This window comes from Catharus ustulatus, chromosome 2 (assembly GCF_009819885.2).
Source record: "Catharus ustulatus isolate bCatUst1 chromosome 2, bCatUst1.pri.v2, whole genome shotgun sequence".
Lineage (NCBI taxonomy): Eukaryota > Metazoa > Chordata > Aves > Passeriformes > Turdidae > Catharus > Catharus ustulatus.
The window spans coordinates 1,051,586-1,075,327 of NC_046222.1; the positions used below are offsets into that span (position 1 = coordinate 1,051,586).

The 23,742-nt window shown below is 58.8% G+C and overlaps 3 protein-coding genes across 3 annotated transcripts in view; 1 reads left to right on the forward strand and 2 right to left on the reverse strand.

The window, feature by feature from the left end:
- Positions 1–4,900, forward strand: part of FAM168A (family with sequence similarity 168 member A) — a 116,865-nt gene extending 111,965 nt beyond the window's left edge. Inside the window, exon 10 of the mRNA XM_033052592.2 lies at positions 258–4,900. The gene's annotated coding sequence lies outside the window, so the exon portion shown is untranslated. The remainder of the gene's footprint in view (positions 1–257) is intronic.
- Positions 4,514–10,152, reverse strand: RELT (RELT TNF receptor). The gene is given in 11 exon segments (XM_033052590.2): positions 4,514–5,730; positions 6,247–6,370; positions 6,443–6,628; positions 6,709–6,790; positions 6,878–6,958; positions 7,122–7,355; positions 7,594–7,679; positions 7,766–7,920; positions 7,995–8,078; positions 8,255–8,312; positions 8,814–10,152. Coding segments are annotated over 10 exon segments (1,341 nt in total). The 5' UTR covers positions 9,101–10,152; the 3' UTR covers positions 4,514–5,730; positions 6,247–6,282.
- Positions 10,153–11,675: 1,523 nt separating this feature from the next.
- The window catches only part of ARHGEF17 (Rho guanine nucleotide exchange factor 17), a 28,857-nt gene continuing 16,790 nt past the window's right edge, over positions 11,676–23,742 (reverse strand). The window contains exons 2-21 of the mRNA XM_033052588.1: positions 21,911–21,988; positions 19,796–19,978; positions 19,293–19,409; positions 18,922–19,014; positions 18,560–18,736; positions 18,260–18,310; positions 18,006–18,115; positions 17,812–17,897; positions 17,587–17,705; positions 17,130–17,343; positions 16,944–17,017; positions 16,634–16,827; positions 16,283–16,533; positions 15,708–15,954; positions 15,541–15,627; positions 15,388–15,455; positions 14,893–15,041; positions 14,631–14,805; positions 13,808–14,050; positions 11,676–12,430 (exon numbers count right to left, since the gene is read on the reverse strand). Of these exons, the coding sequence (XP_032908479.1) occupies positions 12,240–12,430; positions 13,808–14,050; positions 14,631–14,805; positions 14,893–15,041; positions 15,388–15,455; positions 15,541–15,627; positions 15,708–15,954; positions 16,283–16,533; positions 16,634–16,827; positions 16,944–17,017; positions 17,130–17,343; positions 17,587–17,705; positions 17,812–17,897; positions 18,006–18,115; positions 18,260–18,310; positions 18,560–18,736; positions 18,922–19,014; positions 19,293–19,409; positions 19,796–19,978; positions 21,911–21,988 (2,907 nt within the window). The 3' untranslated portion in view covers positions 11,676–12,239. The remainder of the gene's footprint in view (positions 12,431–13,807; positions 14,051–14,630; positions 14,806–14,892; positions 15,042–15,387; positions 15,456–15,540; positions 15,628–15,707; positions 15,955–16,282; positions 16,534–16,633; positions 16,828–16,943; positions 17,018–17,129; positions 17,344–17,586; positions 17,706–17,811; positions 17,898–18,005; positions 18,116–18,259; positions 18,311–18,559; positions 18,737–18,921; positions 19,015–19,292; positions 19,410–19,795; positions 19,979–21,910; positions 21,989–23,742) is intronic.

The window sequence follows — 23,742 nt, forward strand, 5'->3', positions numbered from 1 at the left end:
ACAAATTACTACTGCTGGGCTAATCCTGCCCCTCCCAAATTGGCGTGCAATTAGCAGGGAGCATCCCATCTGCATATTCGTAATCCTCTGCATTGGACACCACCAGCGGGCTGCTGCTTTCCCAGCTCCCTTGCCTGAGAAATTGCCCACAGGGGCAGTTAAATTCCTTATGGATCAGCTCCACGTGCTTCATGGGTGCAGAGAGGAGGAGAAGATCCTTCTAACTCCCTGTTTTTAATGCATTTGCTCTCTTCCAGATCCGGAGTCAAACATTGTATGCAACTACACAAGTCTTACATCGGTGCTGCGGCCGCTGGGCTGCAGCGCCTCGTCTGTTTGCAAGAACAAAAGAAAAAAAAAAAAGTGCAAAGGTCACTTTATGCATTCTTTAGTGGTTTTTGTAAAAGCTGCTTTTTCTAATCTTCTGCCTCTTTTTTTCCCCCTTCCTCCCCCTCCCACATGAATTGTGTAACACACATACTGACACTGAGCAATAGTCGAGTTCTCTCTTCGGTCCTATCATTTGAAAGCTCAGACTCTTCACTTTTCCAGCATTGCCCAGCTGAGTGGTGCAAAGATCCCCCCACTTCTTGTTCGTTTGGGTTCTTTTTGTTATTTTTCTGTTGTCGTTGTTGTTGACAAGAGCCTAGAATTTTTTTGGCTAGTAAGAGTGGTTGATGTTCAGGGTACTATGTGAAAAGCACAGCGCTGGTAGGCAGGCTTTATTCCGATTTGGTTTGGATATTTTTAGTTGAAGAATATAAATTATTCAATCTTCCATAACATATTACAAGAAAATTGGTGTCTTCCAGATAGCTGTCGTGATAGATTATAAATGCATTATCTGCAGTGGAATTCTGAACTCATCCCTTCTTTTTGTAGGAGTAAGAGAATATAAATATAATTAGCGATGTAACACACTTGTCTTAGGAAGCACGAGGACTGGTCACCAGCGGGTCTTTGGTCTGCTTTTTCCAACTGGGCAAATGGATGGTGGGTGATGGGGAGGGAGCAGCAGGAAGATGTGTGCCCTGGGAGCATCTGGAACCTCTTGGGAAAATGGGATGCTCCCCTCAGCCACATCCTGGGGCAGTGTGGGGGACAAGGCGGCTCCTTCCTTGCATGGCTGCTGTTTGCAGGCAGACACTTGCTGGGCAGCTGCTGAGGGAAGCAAGGAGATGTCCAAATGTTGGTCTGAGGAGCTTCTCCAGGTCCAAGGGTTGATCTGGAGAGCTTCTCTCAGTTTAAGGTTTGGTTTGAAGAGCTCCTCCTGGTTTAGGGTTTAGTCTGAGGAGCTCCTCCAGGTTTAGGGTTTGGTGTGAAGAGCTCCTCCAGAGTATGGTGGTGTGGGAAAAGAGGGTGTCTGGCTGATAGAGAGGAGTCTTCAAGGCAGGTGAGGGGAAGGTGGGTAGCTTCACCTTGCACCCGTGGGGTTGGCAGGGCTGAGACCAAACCACGCTGCCACCATGGCAGCTGAGGTATCCCCCTCGGATTCTTTGGGTCACAGCTCCAAGCCTTCCAGGAGAAACGTTCATCCAAGCACAAATACCAGCACCATAGAGAAAGACCAGGGAAGGGGGTGATGTCTGGCTGCTCTGCTTGGAGGAGTGGGAGGGGAGGAAGCAATAGCAATAAACACGTCGCCTTCTTCACGGGAAGGCGCCTGAGAAGAGGTGACAGCAGGGAAGGTGATCCACAGGTGACATGGACTAGGATGGAGGACACCAGGCACACAGAGGCTGTGGGCATCAGGGTCATTTTGGGGGGGTTTGGCTTACCTGGGGACAGGGGGACAGGAGACTGGTGACATCCCCCTCGGGGTGTCCAAGTAGAGCAATAAGTTGTCTTGAGGGCAGCAGAGGCAGTTTGGATTTGCAGACAGTGCTTGTGGCCAGTTTATTTTTAAACCCTTGTCACTAAACCCACCATAGAAGCAAGGTTTTTGGGATTTTATTGGGTTTTTTTTAAGACAAAAGCTTGGTTGGGTTTTCATTTTTGCCTCAAGTGTGCCAAGAGTGTTCCATGCTCTCGGTGGAGTCTCCCAGTTCAGCTTCTGCTTCTCCTGGAGCTCCTTCCCTTGAGCGTGGGCCAGGTGGGCAGCAACAAGCCTAGGGATCCCAGGAAACTGGTCCCAGGGGTTTGTCAGGTTGGTGTTGGCACTTCTGTTTGGGGGTCGTTTGGCTGATTCTGTTGGTTTTGAAGGAAATCTGGAGCAAAGCTCTGGTTGATCTCCTTGGCCTCCAGGGGAACAAAGTGGGGGAAGACTGGACACCAGTGCTGTGGGGTGGGGAAGGGGCAGCCTTGGGCTGCACTTCAGTTTTGTGTAGAGGGAAAGGAGAAGGAAAAAAGAGAAAAGGAGCCAATAATCAGTGGGTTCCCCATTTGGCTCAGCAAAGCCAAGGATTAGTAAAGAGCAGCGGGACCTTGGGAAATAACATCACCACATCATCCTTCCACTGTTTGTAGCACATTGCAGTTAAACCTGGGCCAAAAAATCCTAACAATTGAAGAATTCTGAGATCCCCTTTTTCCCCTCTCCCCTGACTTTGTGTTACATACCAGGAGCTGGCTGTCAGCATTGAGTCAGGTCTCCCAACATAATGGCACTCTGGTTTGTGGGGTCCAGCGAGCTTTGGGATCCCAGCCTGGGCTCTGCAAACCACCTTTGCCAGCAGACACCATCCCACCACTGTCCCAGACACCCTGCACCACTCCAGGAACCACTGCTAAACTCCTGGCCTATGTGTGGAAAGGAGATGTTGGGCTTTCTCCTGGAAAGGAAAAAAAATTAAAGGTGGGGGATCACCCAGTGTTCCCACTGACACAGAGCAGTTGGGTTTTAATTCCTTTGCTTGGATCAACAGCAGATCCAGTGCTCCTCATCCCGTTATTCCCAGGCAGAATTCTTATTAATCAAGGTGTGGAGAGGTGAAATATTTGCCACCTCTTGGGCCAGAGGCTTTGGTGAGGACATTTGGTAAGCAGCCTTGAGCCAGTGTGTGGAACCAGGGCCACCACACGGTGCCAGGCTTGGGTAGCTCCTTCCCCAGGCGGCTGTGTAGGGCTGCAGTGATGGAGAGATGCTCCCTGCCCTTTCCTTGATCCCAAGGCCTTCCCTTCCCTTGGTCAAGTCATGGCTTAAGTGAGGGTCCTGGGAAGGTCACAGTGGGGGGACACTGGTGGGGGCCACCAGCTTCTCCAGTATTTAATTCCAGCAAAACTTTGCTGATGTTGGTTAAGGAAAAGAGTTTTCCATAGGGAAGGATCACACTGGGCATTAGTGGGGAAGAGCAGAAGGGGTTAAACCATCCTTAGCAGTCACTGAAGTGTCTGAGATTAAAATTCCAGCTAAAAGGAAGGAAAATAACTCTGAACCATTAACCCATCCTTACCCTTACCTTTACTCCAAAATACAAGCTGCGATGATGCAAGATATGGGGGGAAAATAGGATTTTAGTGACCCCCAAACCCCAGGAGCCCCTTGAAGCCTGAGGCCATCATGCCTCCAAGTGGCTGAACCCTCTAGGCAAGGATCTGCTCTGTATTTTATGAATATTAAATCACTCAGTTCAGCACTGTTGCAGTTTTGGGATGTAATTCCCAGGAAATGTTATTTAAGGGGTTTGTTGTAATGAGGGATGTTCAGAGCATCAGGTTTTCCTCCAGCCACCAGCCTCCCACTGAATCTAGTCCTTCCCAGAGAGACCCCCCTTGCCATCCCCTCCTGCATCCCCACAGGGAATGTGGAATGATGTGGCTCCCAGCTAGAGGGCATGAAATGGAATCCTGGTTTTTTAGGGGGGTGGAAAGCAACATTTGAGGCTTTACTTTTGGTAAAATCCAACCAGCCAACAATAGCAATAAGAGCTACTGGATACCCATTAATCCAGGTATTTTTGTTTTGTTTTTTTTTTAATTGCCAATGTTTTCAGGCCCTCCAGCTCTCATCCCCAAACTGTGGTGACCCTCTGCCCATCTTCCCTTTGCTTTGCTCCTGAGCCAGGATCTGCCTCCAAGTATTTTCTCTGCTGTGTGTTAGTATTCCCTTAGGGCAGAAAGGAAAATAAGGCCTGTGACAGAGCATGGTGGGGGAAGAAATCTTGGAAAAGGCATTTCTGTGGCATGTTGCACCATGGTCCTTTGAGATTCTCTGGCAATCATGTAAAAGAATTTGTGGGACTGTTTGCAGGGCAGGAATAGCAAAATACGTAGTTTGACAAGAGCGATTCCCGTTTGGAAACGCTCGATTGTGCTGCTTGTAGGGAATAATCTTGATGCAACATGGCCACCTGCAGCCTCCCTGCATCCTCCTGCAAGAGATGGAGCTGGGAGATGGAATTTTCCTGGGGGCAGAGGAGTTCAGGATCAGGGGAGGGATTTGTAGGGAAGCATGGCGAGGTGCAGGATGGCACCCAAACCCTCCAATTCCCACAACATGGCCTCAACCCACACCAGGCTCCCACCCCTCTTTCTAAGTAATTAATTTTAAATTAATTTCCACCACCAGACCAGCTAATTTTTAAGTATTATTAGACCTCTTAAATAAAAACGAATACCAAAAAAAAAAATTCCCTGAAAGAACAACAACAACAAAAAATTTAAACCCAAGAGTAACCACGTCTTCCAAGTCTACATCTCACAGGTGTGTAGGGAACATGGCCTTGGACTGATGCCCTGGAGAGCCCCACAGCCACAGTTTGTCCATCTGAAGTGTAAATTTGGGGTTATTTTCCCGTTTGTTTTCTGTTCTGGTTTTGGTTCTGAAGATCAGGTCGTGATCTCCCTGACAGATTTCAGCCAAGAGTTTGTAACTGTACGATATTTACTGTAAGATGTAGAACATTCGATAACTATTAAAATGTTTCCAAAAAAAATTAAATAAATAAATAAAAGAGCCCGAGAGGGTTTGGTAGTTGGTTCTTTGGCACTGTGATGCTGTGGAGAGGTGAATGGGACCAGCCACAAACCCTTTTTTGGGTTGATGGTTGAGGTTGATGGTCTCCAACCCAACCTTGGGTGGGTTATCCCAGTGATCCCAACACGGCCAAGCCAGTGTGATCCCATGGAAGCAATTCCTATGGAAAGTGAAATGTGTGATTTTCTTGGTGAGCATCACCACCATGTGCTCCTGAACTGAGACTTTGCAGGGAGGACAGATGGATGGATGGAGGGATGCAGGAGACCAGCTTTGCCCAGAGCAATCCATGCCCCAGCTGGGTTGTTGGGAAAGGAGGAGTCATTCCGTGATCCAGTGATTCATTATCCTGTGATGCTGAGCGCTGGCACCAGGTGATGGAGGGAAATCAGGAGTTCATGATGGTCCTGGAGAGTTCAACAGACCCAGAAGGTGACCATTAAATGGCATCCAGTGTCCTCTGTGCTTCCAGTGGAGCTGTGATGTGGCATCATGGTTCCCAGAGATGATGATTCCTGTGGCCACCAGCACCGGCATGGCAGCTCCTGGAGTTACTGTCTATCAGGCCACCATGCTGCGGCCACCATCAGGCCTCAGGGACAGAGAATCCTTCTCACCAGCCGAGCGAGACGCTGGATTTGCTGTGCTGCTGTTGGACACCTTGGTGGAAGGAGCAGCAGCTGAGCCGCCACCTCCAGCACTTCACAGCTCTGAGAGGGACTGGCTTTCACACAATGCCCAGCGTCCTCCACCCCCTCCACGGGGTCTTTGGGGCTGGCACTGACTCCTGAGGCAGCCCCCAGGCCAGGTGCCTGCTGTGGAGGACAAGGGATGGACCACAGGTGAGCCTGGATGGGCCCTTTGCACCACCCAAGGTGGCAGGAGCCACTCAGTGTCACCCACCCATGGCTGTCACTACCCAACCCAAACCTGCCCTGGCACAGTTTGAGGCCGTTCCCTCTCCTCCTGTCCCTGTTCCCTGGGAGCAGAGCCCCTTTCCCAGCACCCTCAGGAATTCTCCAGTCCCTTCCCAGCTGTGTTCCCTTCCCTGGACATGCTCCAGCCCCTCTATGTCCATGTCAGGAGGGACTCAGAGCTGGATGGAGGAGGGGACATGGGGACATGAGCGAGGGCACGTGAGCCCGTGCAGCTGCCCATGAGTCACGGAGCAGCCCTCGGCTGTGCCACCCCGTGCCAGGCCCTTCCAGCGCCCTCCATCATCCCTGCAGCAGGGACACCCCCTCCCTCCCCCCTCACTGTCCCCACAGTGTCCCTACGGTGTTAATGCCCCATTTTCCAGCCTCCAGAACCTCTTTCCCCAGCACCCTCACCTCGTGGGAGCCGGTGGTGCTGCTCCATCGCAGGGGTCACATCCCGCTGCCGGCGGGGAGGGGACCACGGAGGGGCTCAGCCCCCGCCTCGCTCCTCACCTCAGGGATCCGGGACACCCGGAACCTGTTGGGGAGCATCACATCAGCCTGTCCCCCCGCAGAGGGGACACACATTGAGGGGGTTCTCCCTGCTTACCTGCCGATGGAGAGGATGGTCACCTCGCTGGGATGAGCTCCGGGTTTGGGGACTTTGGTGGCACTGAGCGATGGCAGCGCCTCGGGCCACTTCTGGCTGCAGCGAGCACACGGGGCCGGTCCCTGCACCGTGTGCAGGTGCTGCTGGTGCTGGCAGGCAGGGGGAAACTGAGGCAGGAGGTGCAGCCTGGGGAGGGGGGAAATGCCATCAGCGTGGGGGTGGTGCCACCATGGGGTGTCCCCAGTGCAGCCTTAGGGGGCTCTTACTTATTGAGGGGGGCACAGCTCGGTGGCATCAGCTGTTGCCTCTGGTGCTCCTTCAGCAGCTCCTCCAGCGCCGCTGCATTTTCTGTGTGTGGGAGGACACCAAGGAGTTGAGGGTCACGGGGCTCTGGTCCAGGTCACCCCCTCCTCCCCGCTCCCAGGGACCCCTGACCTTTCTTCTCGGTGATCAGCCGCACCAGCACCCCGATGGTGTCCTCGTTGGCATCCTCCAGCTGGTAGATGGAGCTGGGACCTGGGAGCAGAAGTTAGGGAAAACTCGGTGATGGGGGATAAGGCGCCCCAAGGACAAGCAGGATGCCCTGGGACAGGGGAGGACAAGAAACCACAGGAATGGGCTGAGCAAGATGAGATGGATGTGGGATCACCAAAGGTGTCCTGGCACAGCCAGGGCTCACCGGTGCTGCTGGGCTGGGGCTCCTTGCTGGCAGTGCAGTGATACCCCCTCTTCTTCAGCAGGTTGCAGACCAGGATGCCCAACAATCCCATGGCACAGAAGACCGGGACGATGGTCAGCACGGCTGCCTGTGCTGCTGCTGCCTCCTCCTCTTCCTCACCCAGCAGGGTCACCCGTGTCCCGTTGGTTCCCGGTGCCCTGCCTGGCATTTCGGGGCTGCGGGCTCGCCGCCGGCCTGCCGGGAGGCACGGGATCAGCCTCGCAGGGGCTTTGTTGGGATTAAACCCCGCTTCCCCAGGAGCCCCGCACCCGGGATGGGCCCCAGGGAAGCAGGAGCCGCTTGTGCCGTGAGCAGAGGTGTCCTCAGCTGGCACATCCCAGCAGGACCTCGTGCCCTATCCCAAGGGGGACCCACCCTGTGGCTCCTCCGTCACCCCCAGCCCTGGGGTGGCACCCTGGGCTCCAGCACCCACCTGGGCACCCCGGGGTGCTGCGGGGAGCGGCGGCGCAGGGCAGGCAGCGGCCCCGGGGCTCCCTCTCCCCTCCAGGGCTGTGAAACCTGCGGGGAGGGAGGGAGGGGAGGGTCAGGACACGGCCCCCGAGCGAGGGCAGGGCTGGGGCTCGGCGTCCCCCGGCTGGGCTCACCCCGGCAGGCAGGCTCCGCACCGGCTGTCGCTCGCCGCGGTCCCCGCTGCCACCAGCACCCTGTTCCCGGCCCGGCACTGGGTGTGAGCGGCGCAGGACGCGTTCCCCAGGGAGAAGGTGCCGGAGGGACAAGCTCGGCACGTCCCCGCTGGATCCTGCGGTGAGGAACAGGGGATGAGCCACGGGCGGTCCCGCAGCATCCCTGCGGGTGGAGGTGGGCACGGCTTACCCCGCTGGGCTCCTCTCCGGGCGGGCATCCCGCGGTCCCCTGCTCCGGGCCACTGCAGCTCCCCTGGGCAGGTCTGCTCAGCACCTGCGGGAGCATCAGAGCGTCAGGGCCGGCGGCTGCGGCTGTCCCTGCCGGCAGATGCCACCCTGTCACAGCTGATGCCATTGCTGCCACCCTCTTGCTTCCCCACAGTCAGTGAACGGCCTTCTCCAGTGGTGTGAGGGATGGGATGGGATGGGATGGGATGGGGCCATACTCACCCCCAGGACGGTGACAAGCCACCAGTGCATCCCGCTCCTCTTCATCACTCAGGGAGACCTGCCCAAGGGGAAGCACCGGGGTCATCATCCAGGGAAGAATCTCACTGAAGAAGTAATTTGGGGTCCCTTTTTCTCCCCTCTGGGATGCTCCAAGGCCTAAATATCCCTACAGCAGTAGTCCTGAACCATCCCCCAGAAAGTGTTTTTAGAGATTTTGTGGAATGCCCAGCATCACCCCTTCCCTTGGAGATCCCAGCTTCATCCCAGACTGGAGAGGGACCAACCTCAGCAGTGGAGTCACACCATTCATGCAAGGAGCAGATGATGCTAAACAAAGTTAAAGAAAGGTTTTTCCTGCTCCAGAGGAAATCCTTTTGCATCTGTCACAAGGAAATGAAGTCACTAAAAACATTTAAAAATATTTAAATATAAACTCAAATGAAACAAGAGGTGTTTCCCAGAGTCTCATCCCCTCTTTTCAGGCTCAGCAATTGGTTGTTAAAATTAAAATCTATGCTGACAGCACAGGGGAAGGAAGGAAAAAAAAATAAATAATAACCCAAACTCGGATCCAGCCTCCACATGGAAATCCTACTGCCTGCATGGAAATCCTGCCACCCGCATGGAAATTCCCCCCCGGTCGTCACGGTCCTGTGGGAGCCCCGGCAGAGCTTCATTACAGTCTGCGCCTGACGAGTTTCTCCTAATTAGCGGCCAGCACCACCCCGAGATGCAGCTAATTACACATGAGGGACTGGCTCTGCTGGGGATGAAGCATCCCCAGGACAGGAAGGTCCCACCGTGGCTGAGAGACCACGAGCATCCCGGCTCACCGGAGCATTCCATGATAACTGGATCTAAACACCACCAGGAGCAGGACTACAGCTGATCTGATGTCAAGCTTAATCCAGGGATTAAGGACATCCCTCAGATGAACAAAACGCTGCCATAGGGATGCAGGACACACTTCTAAACCCGACAGAATTTGCCCCTCCAAGTACGAGAATAAACAGCCAGACCTGGCTGCTCCAAGCTCCACCAGACCCCACCTGGCTGGTGCAATTAATGCCAACACACCAGAGGAGGCGACGTGGTTTTGGAAACCTCCCCAGATCCCTCCGGATCACGAGCCCTCTAATCCCAGCCCCCCTTAATTCAATCTGTAACCTAAACCTCCCGCTGGGATTCCAGTGAGGACTTCCCCTCCCCGTGGGGGAGCAGGGTTTCAGCCGATGGCTCCCGCAGAACAAACAGAGGGAAAAAGCAGCAACTGTTCGGGAAAACTTTGGGGAACGGCTGCTGGAGACAGCCTCGGACAAGGAGGGGATTGTCCGGCAGATGGAGCGAAACTCGGCACGATCGCAGCCGGGCCCCATCGGAACTGCGGGAACAAGCGAGCCGCCGCTAAATTCCAGCGTGAAAGTCCAACGATCCCGGGGGAAGCGCTGGGATGGCGCCCAGCCCCGCCGCGGCCCCGCTCCGGGCGCAGCCCTGCGCCGCAGCATCCGCAGCATCCCCGGCCTTTGGCTCGGAGCCCTGCGGTTTTCCAGCTTCGGAAAAAAAGAAAAAAGAAAAAAAAAGAGAAACCCGACACGGCTCTTGTCCCAGACAGCTGCTGCTGAGTATTCCTTAACCTACTTTTTCTCCTCTCCACCCTTTATTTTAACCTACTTTGGCGCTGCAGCAGCCGCAGCCTCCCGGAGCCGCGGGGCTCTCCCCAGCGCCCTGCTTTGGGGATAAGGCCAGGACAAAAACACCGCCGACCTTTTTCAGAGCACAGTGGGGGCCGAGCATCCCAAAAAGCACCAGCACCCCCCGTCCTTGCATAACCCAACCCCAGAGCCCCCCACGGGGCTATGACCCTTCAAGGGGGAATACCCCGCGCTCCCCCGGGCAGGAGGTGTCCCCAAGCCGGGGGTGTCCCCTACCTGTCCCCGCCGCGGAGCCCCCGGGCTCCCCCCGGGGCCGCCCCGTCGGTCGCGCCTCCTCCGTATGAATGAACCCGCGGGCGCGCGGCTCCGTGAGCCCCGCCCATTTTTATGACGTAACACAACAAAACTCCGCCCACTCTGTCTGGCCACGCCCCCTCCGGGCCCCGCGGCAGCGCCACCTCCCGGCCGCGGCGGGGACTGCGGGAATTGGGAGCGGGAATGGGCCCGGGGGCGGCATTTGGGATGGGCTTTATCCCACCCGCCGGAGGGGTGGGAAAACGGGAAAACAACCACATCAGAGAGGAGTTTAAAAAAAAAAAATATTTAAGGAAAGTACTTTCATTTCTCCTCCATGTGGGCTCGGAGGGGGCACCCATGCGCCCTGCTTTCCTACCTGTCCTACAGCACACCGTGCCTTGTCCTCTTCCCTAGGGGACAGTTTTCCCACAGTGGGGACAGCCGGTTGCCGTCAGGCCTGGTGTGGTGCTCCTTCTGTGCTCGGTTTTCCCCAGGACCACCTGGTGTCCCCTGCTCCGACTGTTTGTCCACTCAGCGAGTGCCACGTTCCAGCGCTGTGTGCCACAAGGGCTGGGTATCCTGATATCCCCCTCAGGGTCACCCAGGACAAAATAACCGCACCCCGGTGGTGGAAACGGTGTCTTCCTCCCACCGGAGTCTTCCTCACCAGTGGGTGACATTCCCAGAGACACCAGGAGTGGGTGCCCGTCCCTGTCCCTGCCACCCCATGCCGAGGTGAAGGATGAGACCACGCTGGGATCATTCTGGCACGGGTGACCTTTAATAACAAAGAGCCCCCGAGTGACCGAATTCCCCCCCCGCCTCCTTTCCCAAAATATCCTCATCGTCCCAATTATAGCACACGCTCACTCACCCCGCTGATGGACAGACGGATGGCTCCATGTGGGATGGCAGCATTCCTGTCACTCACCCAGCTGTGTGGGATTGGGGACACCCTGATTCATCCCTGCCACCACGATTGTCACGTCTCCCATGGGGACAACAGCGTGTCCCAGTCTGGGAGCACTGATCTCGCCTGGATCTTGGGGTGAAAGCAGGAAATGGGTGGGGGAAAAAAGGGCAAATGGGGGAGGGCTGGTCTAGCAGAGTCTCATTTTAGGGTCCCTCACACTGTCACCCCATTTTAAGGGTGGGGGGGACAGCCCTGGTGGCTGGCAGGGAATGCAAGGACGATTGTTCTCATCCAGAGATGCTCCAAATGGCAGCAGCACCTTCCTCCCACTTCCCAGGCTGTGAAATCCCACTGGGAGTCACAGAGAAGGAGGAGGGGACACCCAAATTTCCTTCCCTCCACCCTTCCATCATTTCTCCCCCTCCAGCAGCACGGTCCAGCTCCACCACTGGGGTCAGGCTCTCCGGGAAGTTTTAACCCCTCAGCTCCGGAACAGCGGGACCGGCAGCGCGGTGATGACCCCCCCAAACCCCCAAATAAATAAGGATGTTTATATATATATAATATATATATATATTTAAAACAAACGAACGAACAAACAGAGCTATCTGGGTGCTGGCGATGGAGCGAGCGGGTTAGCGGGAGCCCGGGCCGGGGGGGACGCGGCGGGCGGATTGTCCCTGGGGTGGTCCCGCGGCGTGGCCGGGGGTCCCGGGGGCCGGGGGGGGGACAGGCCCGCGCCCCCCCGGCCCGTGAAGCAGGCACACACAAAACCGGGGAGCAAGGCGGGTTCCCGGCTGTCGGGCATCCTCCGGCCGCTCCCCAGGGATGCTCGGTACCGTCCTCCTCCTCCTCCTCTTCCTCCGCAGCGCCTTCCCAAGCAAACCCCCGCCCCCTCCCCATCTTCTGGAGGCCCCCGAGGCGCTGTGTGTCCCCCCCCGAGTCCAGTGCGGCGGCCGGGGGGACGGCGGGGGGACCGGGGCTCATCCCCCCCAACCCCGAGCACACAGAGAGCAGCCGGGTCGGAGATGAGAGGTGCTGGGGCGGGGGGCGCTGGGGAGGGGCCGGGCCCCCTCTCTGCACACAGGGGGGCCAGCACCCCCCGTTCGGGGCCAGCGGCTGGTCACGCTCTCCAGAGCAGCAGGTGGTTGGTGCTGTCGTCCCGGCCCACGGTCTCGCTGCTGCTGGTCAGCCGGAAATCCTCGTAGCCGTCCCCGCCGCTGATCACCAACATCTTGGGCTTGGACAGCGCCAGCGCGGGGGCTCGGGGGCGGGACGGGTCTCGCTTCTCGGCCTCGCTCGGCTTCTCGGCCCCTGGCAAGCGCAGAACCCCGAGTGCTGCCGCCTGCGCCCTGCGGCTCCGCTGCGCCCCACACGAGCCCACACGAGCCCACACGAGCCCACACGAGCCCACACGAGCCCACACGATCCCGCACGAACCCACACGAGCCCGCACGAGCCCGCACGAGCCCACACGAACCCACACGATCCCACACGGCCCCACACGATCCCGCACGATCCCACACGGCCCCACACGAGCCCACACGAACCCACACGAACCCACACGAGCCCACACGAGCCCAAACGGCCCCACACGAACCCACACGAACCCACACGATCCCACACGAGCCCACACGAACCCACACGAACCCACACGAGCCCACACGAGCCCAAACGGCCCCACACGATCCCACACGAGCCCACACGATCCCGCACGGCCCCACACGATCCCGCACGAACCCACACGATCCCACACAAGCCCGCACGAACCCACACGATCCCACACGAACCCACACGATCCCGCACGAGCCCGCACGATCCCACACGAGCCCACACGAACCCACAGGAGCCCACACGATCCCACACGAACCCACACGATCCCACAGGAGCCCGCACGATCCCGCACGATCCCACACGAGCCCACACGAGCCCGCACGATCCCGCACGATCCCACACGAGCCCACACGAGCCCACACGATCCCACACGAGCCCACACGAACCCACACGAGCCCACACGAACCCACACGAACCCACACGAGCCCACACGAACCCACACGAGCCCACACGATCCCACACGAGCCCACACGAGCCCACACGAGCCCACACGAGCCCACACGGCCCCACACGATCCCGCACGATCCCGCACGATCCCGCACGATCCCACACGGCCCCACACGATCCCACACGAGCCCACACGATCCCACACGAGCCCGCACGGCCCCACACGAGCCCGCACGATCCCGCACAATCCCACACAATCCCACACGATCCCACACGAGCCCACACGATCCCACCAGGAGCGGCTCAGCATCCGCCCTCCACGGCTTTCCCAGAAGCCGCATCCAGGCCCCAAAATCCTTCCCTCACGGCAGTAGCCCCTCCCACGCCAAAGTGGCCCCTGTAGCCCCTGTCAGCTCCTCCCTTCAAACCTGCTCGCCCTCATCCCATCTCCTCTCCCCATCGCACCCCGCCTCAGAGCTGTGGGAATTTGGCTCTGGGAATTTTGGGCCTGCTCACGCTGGTGGAGGGCAGTTTAGCACCCAGCTCCCCTCAGCCTCCACTGGATTTTAACAAGGCAAGAACGGAACGGGAGCTCCGACATTCCAAGGCCGGTCACCCAGCGCAGCATTCCCAGCCCCGGGAACACCGTGCACCGCTCCCGAGATGTGCCGCGGCTGCCGCCCCACCTACCCGTGTCCCTGGGCAGCGGGAAGAGGACATCCAGGCCGTCGGGCAGCTCGATGGCGGTGAGGAAGCGCACGTGGCCGGTGTGGCCCTGGGACAGCCCCACCAGCGTGGGGGCTGCCTTGGCCGACACCGACAGGGTCAGCACCACGCCGGCGCTGGTCCCGATCCACAGCAGGTCCTTGCACGCCAGCAGCGCCGTGATCCGCAGGCAGGCGGCCTTGTGCTGCCGGATGATGGCATCCGAGCCTGCCGAGCATCCCAAACATCAGCTCCTGCCCCCACCAGGGATCCCTTCCCAGGGGTACACGGGACATGGGGGAGGGATCCCACAGCCCCCCTGGCTGCTGGCGTCACATTGGGGTGACAGGATGGGAGGGAATGGCTTCCCACTGCCAAAGGGCAGGGTTAGATGCGATACTGGGAAGGAATTGTTCCCAATTGTTCCTGGCACAGGGTGCCCAGAGAAGCTGTGGCTGCATCTCTGAAAGTGTCCAAGGCCAGGTTGAGCACAGAGGCTTGGAGTAGCCTGGAACAATGGAAAGTGTCCCTGTCTATGGCAGGGGGTGGGAATTAGATGATTTTTAAGGTCCCTTCCAACAGAAACCATTCTGGGATTCCATGATTCTGTGATTGTGGGATTACCCTGTTTCAACATGGGATTATCCATTTCACCCTATTTCCATGTGGGATTACACAGCTGCCTAACACGAGCACAAGGACTCGTATTTCCTTCCCCAAACTCAGGATCCTAAATTTCCCAGCACTGGATGCTTCAGGGCATTTTCCAGGGCACACCCACCGGAGCCGTGTCCCGGGTGCCACTTACCGGCGAGCATCTTGTGCACCGGGGGGGTGATGTCTGCCTCTGCCAGCTGCTCGTAGGTGGTGGCGTGGTACAGGCGGACCTGGGCGCTGCCCTGCAGCGCGACCCACACGCCGCTGCCCGCGCTCACCATGCAGGTGACGCTGCGCCCGCCGTCCTGCCCCACCTGGAGCGTGTGCTGCGGGGGGGACAGAGCCACAGCCACGGTGATGCCACTGCCGCCTGCGGTGCCACCCCCGCGCCCTCCCGCTGTCGCCCAGGGTACCTCCTGTGCCAGCGTGGTGGTGTTGAGGACGATGACTCGGTTTTGGCAGCCGCACCACAGCTTCCCTGCCACCGCCACCATCTTGGTGATGGGGCTCCCCGGTGAGCCCAGGGACAGCGACTTGGAGTTTTGGGGGTCCCAGAAGCGGCCTGAGAAGGGGGGAAGAGTGGGGTGGGTAGTTAAAGAGTTCCCCCAAAAAAAGTCTAATTCAATATGGACAATGGGGTGTGATAGCTGAAGACAACTTTCTCCAGGCCACCCCTCAGAGGGGACATAAACTGATGCCACCATGGGGTTCCAGTGGCAGGCAGGGACCAGAAGGATGCCCACCTCCACCTGCCTCTGAGTGTGGTGTCTCCAGCATCCCTCCAGGGATGTCCCTTCCCTAGAAGCAGGGAAGCCACCCTGAGCATCCCTCCCCAGGGGCTGCCCAAGCCACCCCCCAGAAGCCACCACTTTGGGGCTGCATTTTTGATGTCCCAAATCCAACCTCACCTGCTTCCCGCTGGTACGCAACGAGCTCCCCGTTGGCCAATGACACAAAAACCTGGTTGTCCAGGTACCTGTGGGGACAAACCACCTTTGACATCCAGCTGCAGAACCCTGCTCTGGTACCCCCAGAGCTGAAAATCCCCCTTCTCCACTTACAGGATGCACATGACGGCAGCAGCGTGTTGCATCTTCATGCTGTTCTTCCTGTTCCGGATGTTGTCCGAGGACTGGTACACGTGGATGCTGCAGGAGGAGAGCAAAGCTTGAGGCTTCCCCAGGACTGGCCTCCTTCCTGTGTGGGGATTCCCACCCCAGGGACGTACCAGCCATCCTCGGTGCCCAGCCACATGGAGCTCTGGTGGGCTTCGGGGTCCAGGCTGAGGAGGTCCTCGAGGCTGCCGCGAGTGAAGGAGCCGCGGCTGGAGCGGCGCAGGGCCCGCCCGTCCGTGGGGCTCTCGCCGTGCCGGTTCTGCCCGTAGGTGCCGGTGATGGGCATGAAACCCGGCTCCTGCTCTTCCTCCGAGCTTGTCGTCTCCACTGTCGCCTCCTTGCAGCTCGGGATCTCTTCATCTGTGGAGGAGGAAGAGGAGGAGGGGGAAGGAAGGGGTCAGACCACGACCATCCAACATCCTCTGAAGTGACAGGTAAGGGACCATGGGTGATGTCAAGCCCATGGATGGCATAGGGATGCTGAGCCCCAAAACCCACGAGGTTTCACCCAAAGCTGCCCCATCTCAGTGCCACACTGTTGAGCTGATGCCTCAATATCTCTCTTCCCAGGCTCACCTGCAGATTCCCCCGAGGAATACAAGGCACAGATGCCAAAACAATGCAGCTGCCCATGATTTTGGGGCTAAAAAGCGTATTTCCCCCTAAGCAGGGGCTGGGGAGGACTCACTGCCGAAGCTGGAGGAGATGGTGGAGTGGCTGGCTTGGCTCTGCAGCGTCCCAGAGGGACTGGGCGAGGACTCATCATCCGTGTCATCGCTGTCAAAGGGCACCAGCTCCCTGTTGCCGCCCTCCACGGGCTCCGAGAGCTCCAGCGACGAGCCCGAGATGGAGATGTGCAGGCACGGCTGCGGCCCCGCGTCCTCCGGCTGCGCCGGCCCCAGCTCCGCCGAGGGGCTGCCCAGCGGCTCCGCGCGCTCCCTGCCGCCACCGGGGACGAGGCAGGAGGGAAGGAAGGGAGAGAAGCGGCTCCAGCATCGCCCTGCGCCCGCCGGCTCCGCGGGGCCGGGGAGTGTCCTACCTGTAGGTGCGCTTGAGGCCGGGCACGGAGGCGATGCAGAGGATCCTGGCGGAGCAGACGGCGATGCAGGCCTCCACCGTGGGCTCCTTGCGGATGCTCAGCAGGCACACCTGCCCCACGTAGCCGTCGCTGTTGCAAACCCAGACCTCGTGCGAGCTCTCCGGGCTGCCGTGGCTGGGGGAAGCGCAGGAGAACTGCGAGGGAGCAGAAGATTGGGTCATCCAGGAGTGACGCAGGAGCTGTCGGCATCAGGTAAGAACCACTGGGATGGAGAGGGTTTGTCGGGTGTTTGAAGCCAGACTTTGAGTACCTGCATCCCACTCCGCGTCTTCATGATGGGGATGGCTTTGAGGAACTCTGGGTCCAGGCAGTTTTTGCTGGAAGCTGGGAAAACCAGATGGGGGATCAAGAAGTGATGGAGGAAAGGGGTCTAGCAAAGCAGGGTGGGGGGATGCCAAGCCCACCAGCATGTCCACCTCCCCCTCCCTGCTGCTACCCAGCTTTTTCTTGGCGTCCTCGAAGGCTTGCTCGAAGCCGAGCCGGGCGTCAGGGTTGGGGAACTCGAAGATGAAGGACTCGGTGCCGTCAGCTTTGGTGGTGCTGAGCTCCACCTTGTTGGGGGGGAAGGCCATGCTGAAGGACAGGGATTGCTTCTCCGACAGCTCCCGGTGGATGGCGGCCATCAGGTCCTTGATCACGTCATCCAGGCCCTTGGGACAGGGACAACACTTCAGCTCTCAGGGACAGGCCACCACAAGCTACATGCTTGATAACCCCCTGTCCATCCCCTGGCATCCTTCAGAGGCTGCCCCAACCTCTTTCGTGGCTTTAGGGCTGGGCACTTTTGGCCACCAGCCCTTCCACAGGTTCTTCCCTCTCAGTGAGGACATCCTGTGTGGTCCCACTGGGAACATATCCAACCAGGGGGCAGCTCCAGGGCCCCATTTCCATACCTGGTGGGGGAAGCTGAGGGTCTCTGACAGCTTGCTGACTTGTCCCAGCGTGTTGAGGTCTTCATCCAGGCGGCTGATGCTTTTCTGGATGCTCTCCCTGTTGGTGGCCTGCGAGGCACCTGTGTGGGCACACAAGCACAGCGTTAACCCCTCCCTGGCACCACCAGCCAGGGGGAAAGGTGGGTTTTGGGCTGAGATGGAGCTCTCCAGCAGGCAGTGACAGACCTTTGACAATGTCCACATCCTCCAGGGGCAGCTTCCAGAGCAGTTTGTACTTGCTGGCGGTGTCGATCACGCTGGCCGCCGTGTACCTGGGAGGTTGGGGGGATGGCCGAGCTGCACCCACAGCCACAGCCCCCCAAAGCCAGGCCAGCTGGCAGGGACACCCAGGGGCTGTCCCCGAGCCTGGTGGTACTCACAGGCTCATGGAGCTGCGGCGGAGAGAGCCTGACTTGCGTTTCAGCGTGGTGCACACCAGCAGGTCCGAGAAGAGGAAGAAGGAGCGGTCCTTCTTCCCACCCACCGCCTTCTGTGGAGCAGGGGGAGACACCAGGGGGTTAATGGCCATCCCTCCTCCATGCCAGTGCTGGGAGAGGGCCCTGCACACAGGCACCCCATGACCTGCAATCACAGCCTCCCACTGCCCACCCTGTGTGTGGGACCCTGCTCTTACCACTTCCACGACCATCTCCTGGCGCAGGAACCTGCGGAGCGGAGCCTGGAGCTGTGGGGAAAGAAGACCCATGGGTGGGAAGCCATGGTGGGGAGCTTTGTGGCCTTCACCCCTGCCCCTGCATCCCCCAGCTCAGAATTGGGACCCCAGTCCCTTCCCAAACCCCCAGGAGCCCACCAAGGCCAAATGATGATGAGGAGAAAACAAGCAGCCCAGCCTGGGGTGACCCGGAAAGAGCAGAAACGAGGACATCTTGCGGAGAAGGAAAGAGTGACTCTCTCTGTGGCCCCCCATACGTACATCCTCCATTCCTTCAATGTGGGACTCAATCTCCTGCACAATCCTGGCGTTCCTCTCCACCTCCTCCGCGCTCTTCATGCCCTTGTTGATCCTCTCAGCCACCTGCTTGATGTTGCGCTGGGCATCGATGAGGAAAGGGTGGTCGGGGTGGTCCTCAGGCGTGTGCTTCAGCAGGTCCTGCCGCAGGGACAGAGCCAGGGTGACGCCTGGACATTGGCACTGTCACTGCCCCAGCCCCTCCCACACTGCTCTGGCTGCTAGGGATGGCAACCAGCCCCAGGGAGAGGGTGGCCATGGGACTGGACCCAAAACGACACCAGCAGAAAGGCTGAGGGTAAGGGGACCACCCCAGTGTCACCCACCTTCACCAGCAGCTCGTATCGCGGGATCCTCTGCACCGGCTTGATCATCAGGTCGGACAGGGCCTGCTTCTCCTTGTTCTCCCGCATGCTTTGCTGCAAAACACCAGTGAGGGACAAGGATGGGCCTCCTGGTGGGACACAGCAGGGACACAGCCTCCCACTAAGCCAGGATCACCCATTTTGGTTTGGGCTCACTTCCTTCCGCACCATCCAGAGTGATTCTGGTTCATCCCAGCTCACCCTCTTTGCAACAAAACCAAGAAGGTGTGGGGCCAATTCCCAGTCTGGCAATAAATTTACTCCCATTAACTCCCACCCTGTCTGGCTCTAGACTGTGGCCAGGATCCATGGAGGCAGGAACCAGGACCCACCTCCAGGAACTTCATGAAAGCCGGCCGGGCTTCCTTGGCAATCCTGACGGCATCCTTGGCGTTGAGGAAGTTATCAATGTAGGCAGAGTAGATGTTCACCAGCACATCCTTGGAGAACTGGGAGGGAAAAACAGAGCTAGATGCAGCATGGATCATGGACATACTGGGAGAGCCTGGAAGGAGCTGCCCCAAGGGTTAACTCTGGCTCTGGGCTGGTGCAGGGAGGGCTCACCCGCTGTCCGCCCACCTCGATTTTTCAGCCCTGACGTTTGTGCTCCCGAGGCAGAAACGAGGAGCTGCAGAGCCAGCCGGGAGCAGCAGCTCCCACCCTTATGCTAAGCAGACAGCAGGCCTGGAGATCGTCTCCTGTTCTCCATCCCAGGCCTGCTTGGCCTATCCTTTCATCACTCCCCTGCCTCCTGCTCCGAAACCTCTGCTCTGGGGCCGTGCCCAGGAGCGGGCACACCCGCATTCCCGGGGGGAATCACCCTGCCAGGACCTACCGACTGCACCAGGAGGTCGCCCACTTTCTGCTTCTCGTGCCAGTTCTGCACACAGTCATGGATCTGCTCCAGGAACTGCTCGTGGTGCTCCAGCAGCTCGGGGATCTGGTCGAAGATCTCGTCCACCAGCGAAGGGTCGCACAGCAGGGAGTTCTCCGGCTGCTTCAGCGGCTTCATGTAACCCTGCGGGCAAGCAGAGCCACCCTGGAGGGATCCATGGAGCTTTCCTCTCCCTCCACAGCCAGTTTGGATCTCTCAGCCCATGTAAACAGGGGGATGGATCCTGCAGCAAGGGATTCCTCCAGGGGACGCTGGGTTGTGGGGCCCACCAGCAGGACCAGACAGGTTTTGCAACCCAGGCTCCCTCAGCCCCATCCCACTCAGTGAATGCCCACAGCTGTGTGGGGAGGGGGGCAGGTCTGCACAAGGAACCTGCACAGCACAGGATCCTCTGTCCCAGGGCCTTAAGAGCCACCTTGGGTCTCACGAGCCTTCATTCCTCCATCTGCCTGACCTAGCTTGGAAATCACAGCAACACAGCCCTGGGATCCTGGGTGTGTTCCTGGTGGGACTGAGGGTGTTTGGAACCAGGAGGGCCTGGACCAGCAGGATGCAGCCACTGGATCATCTGGACCACCATCATCACTGGACCACCAGACAATGGCTAACAAGCAATACTCAGGGCCAGCAGGTCCTCAGCAAGGCTGGGTGGGTGGCTCTGCTATGAACCCCCTGCCCTCCCTCCAGAGCTGCAGAGTGGAGCAGTGCCCCAGGAATGGGAGAGATAGATTTGCAGGGGATGCATCAGGATGTAGAAGGTCCTCTGAAGCTCTGCCACCCCCTCACTCTGACCAGTACAGGGTGCTGGTGGCTTTCAGGATGTGTGGAGGACCTCACAGCTGAGCAGTGAGGACAGGACCCATCTCGAGTGGCTTCAGACGTCTCCAACCAAGCCAGCAAAGGAGTCATCCCCCAAGGATCAAGTTCCTCAAGGAGAGCACGGAGACAGCCCTTGCTGCAGCACACAGGAACAGCAGGCAGGGCCTGCCCATGCACCATCTGGCTTGGCTGGAAGATGATGCTCCAAGGTGGTCCTTGTCCCACGCTATGTGCCACCAAGCCATGCCAAGGATCTGAGCACCTTGTCCCAGCTGAGACAGGGAGCTGGGGACACCTGGAATTCCCACCTGCATCCGTCCCACCTCAGAGGATGCACAGACCATGAGACAGACTCTCTCCATGCCAAGACCAGCAGGGACACCCCCAGCCCCAAACCCTGCAGAGCTCTCCCCAAAATCCGCCTCAGAGCCAGGGTCCTCTCGCCCTCTAAGCCAAGGTCTGCACTGGCAACATCCAGTAAGTCCTTCCCCCTGCAGCACATCTGTGTCCACCACAGGGGCATCCTTGTGGGGGATTTATGGGAAGAATCCCTGGCAGTGTTGGGATGGAGTCCCCACTCCCTTGTGGGCTGTCACAGAGGTCCCACAGGCACTGCTTTTGCAGAACTCCGCGTTTTTGGTGTTTCCCCCGGCAGAGATGTGGTTGGACAACCCACACCCCGGCCAGGTGACGTCTCCAGGGCGTTGACCATCATTAACCTGCTGAAACAGCTTCATTATCATCTGAAACGTGGGCTGGACCCTCCGGCCAGGCTGCTCCAGGGGTTTTGGAACCAGCTCAGCAAAAAAGCCTGAGAAAAAACCTTTGGCTCAGGTCTGCAGGTGGTGATCCAAGCAGGGAACGGGAGCATGAGGGAACAGGGGGTTTCAGGGGTCCCCCACCACGGCAGGGCCATCAGGAGATGGGGTGCAACATGAGGAAGAGCTTTTGGAAGGCAAGCATGGCAAGAGACTTGGGGACACGATACCTGCCAGGTGACAACACACTGGGAATGTTACAGGCTCGCCTCGGGGATGGAGGTGACTCCCACACCCACACCCCGTTCCTGACACTGCTGCCACAGTGCTCCCACTTCCGCTGTCCCCAGCATCCCCCCTGTCACCCCAACCCACGCAGGTCCCGGCACAGCACCCACAGCCAGGGCTCCGACTTGGGGTGACCGCGGTGACCCCGCGCCACGGTTTGGGGTGTCACACCCCGGCCGTGCCACCTTACCTGCATCAAGGTGCGCAGGGACTCCACGTAGGACTGCTCGGTGTCCAGCAGGGTCATGATGACGTGTTTCCTCATGTCCTGCCCGGGGAGGAAAGACACGCGAGTGTTTTGGGGTGAGCCGGGCCGGGGGAGCTGCGTGCCGGGGGTCGGGGCCGGCCCTGGGGCTGGCTGGGGAGGCTGAACACCGGAGGAGCCCGGCTGGCGTCCAGCTCCCCTGCGCTGCCTCTCCACCCCGATGGAGGAATCCGGGAGGATTAGGAAGTACATGACACCGAGCGCACAGACGCCTGGTTTCCTCGGCGGCCGCGTCAGGAGCCCGCCCTGGAGCTCACAGCCCTACATGGGTCGGTGCCGGAGCCCTCTGGCTCTCCAGCGGCTCCGCTCCGAGCGGACCCGCAGGAATTCGCCTCCCGCCCAGCACCCCGGGCACCCTGGGGCTGGGCTGTGGCCCCAAGGGAGGCGGATTCACGGGGTGGTGCCGGTGTGGGATGGGCCACCAGCGCCACGTGGGTCGGGGTCTTCTTGCCTGCGGGGCTCAGGGACCCTTCTTGTGTGCTCTGCCTGCAGCTCAGCCCGGGACCCAGTGCTCCAGAGCCCAGGGTGTGAGACACCCCTAAAGTCTTGGGGGTGAAGTGTTCCAAAGGCTCTGAGTGCAGACACCCCAGAAGCTCTGGGTGTGAAATGCTCCAACGCTGCTGGCTGTGAGACACCCCCAGAGATTTCTGTGAGAGATGCCCCAAAAAGTTTTGGATGCAGAAATGCTCCAGAGGTGCAGTGATACCCCAGAAGTTTTGTGTTTGGGTACACTCCAGAGGTTCTGGGTGCAGGGACACCCCAAAGGTTTTGCATGGGGAGGTGCTCAGAGAGACTCCAGGTGCAGAGATATCCCAAAAGCTTTTGGTGCAGAGATGCTCCAAGTGCCCTGGGTGCAGAGACACCCCAAAAGTTTTGCATGTGCAGAATCTCCGGAGATGTGACCCTGGATGTGAGACACCCCAAATGTCCTCAACCTTGTGGGATGAGCCCCCGGACACATGGGGCTGTGTCCTCCTCAGTGGGGACACAATGAGCTGTCAAACTGCTCTGCAGCCACATGAAGAAGTCTGACCATCCTCACCATGGGGAGAGGCCACCATGCCCCTCGTGGCCCCCAGGGAGCAATGGAGAAGGATCCTGGCTGAAGGACAGAGCTGTGCCTCAGTTTCCCTGCTCCCCACCAGGCTGCTGATGGAACCTGGCATGGAGGAAACTCTTGCCTAGAGCCAAATATTGGTGACGGGTCCAAGTCTCCCCAGGAATCAGGAAACCATGGTGACACTGGAGTCCTTGGGGACACCAGCTGAGACTCCCCACTTGGTTAGAAGGCTTACAGACGCTCTCACTGCTGGATTAATTTGTTGTAATTATGGCCAGATGAGCACTCACTGGAGGATGGAGCTTAGGGGAATCTGATGCTCCAAACTGCCTCAGTTTCCCCAATCCTCACCCAGCCTGTAGCTCCCTGCTGCTTCTGTTTTCCCCTGGAGTCGTCCCAACTCAGGACTGGAGCAAAGGGCAGACCCAGGAGCTGAGCAGGCTCAGCACCACACGCTGCACCAGCAGCTGGGGATTTGCAGCAGTGGGGAGACGCAAGATGAGGCCCAACTGTTGGCAAGGGGATTTTTTCCACTGTTACAGCACCAGTATTACCCTGGCAGGGGAAAATTCCCACTGGGATGAGCAGGAGCTGGGGGTAAGGCACCGTCCGTGGGCAAAGGCAGGACGTGCCCCACCGCATTCCTTATCCCGGCAAAGCCTCTCCGCCGGGGGGCTGACGATGCCTCAGTCTCCCA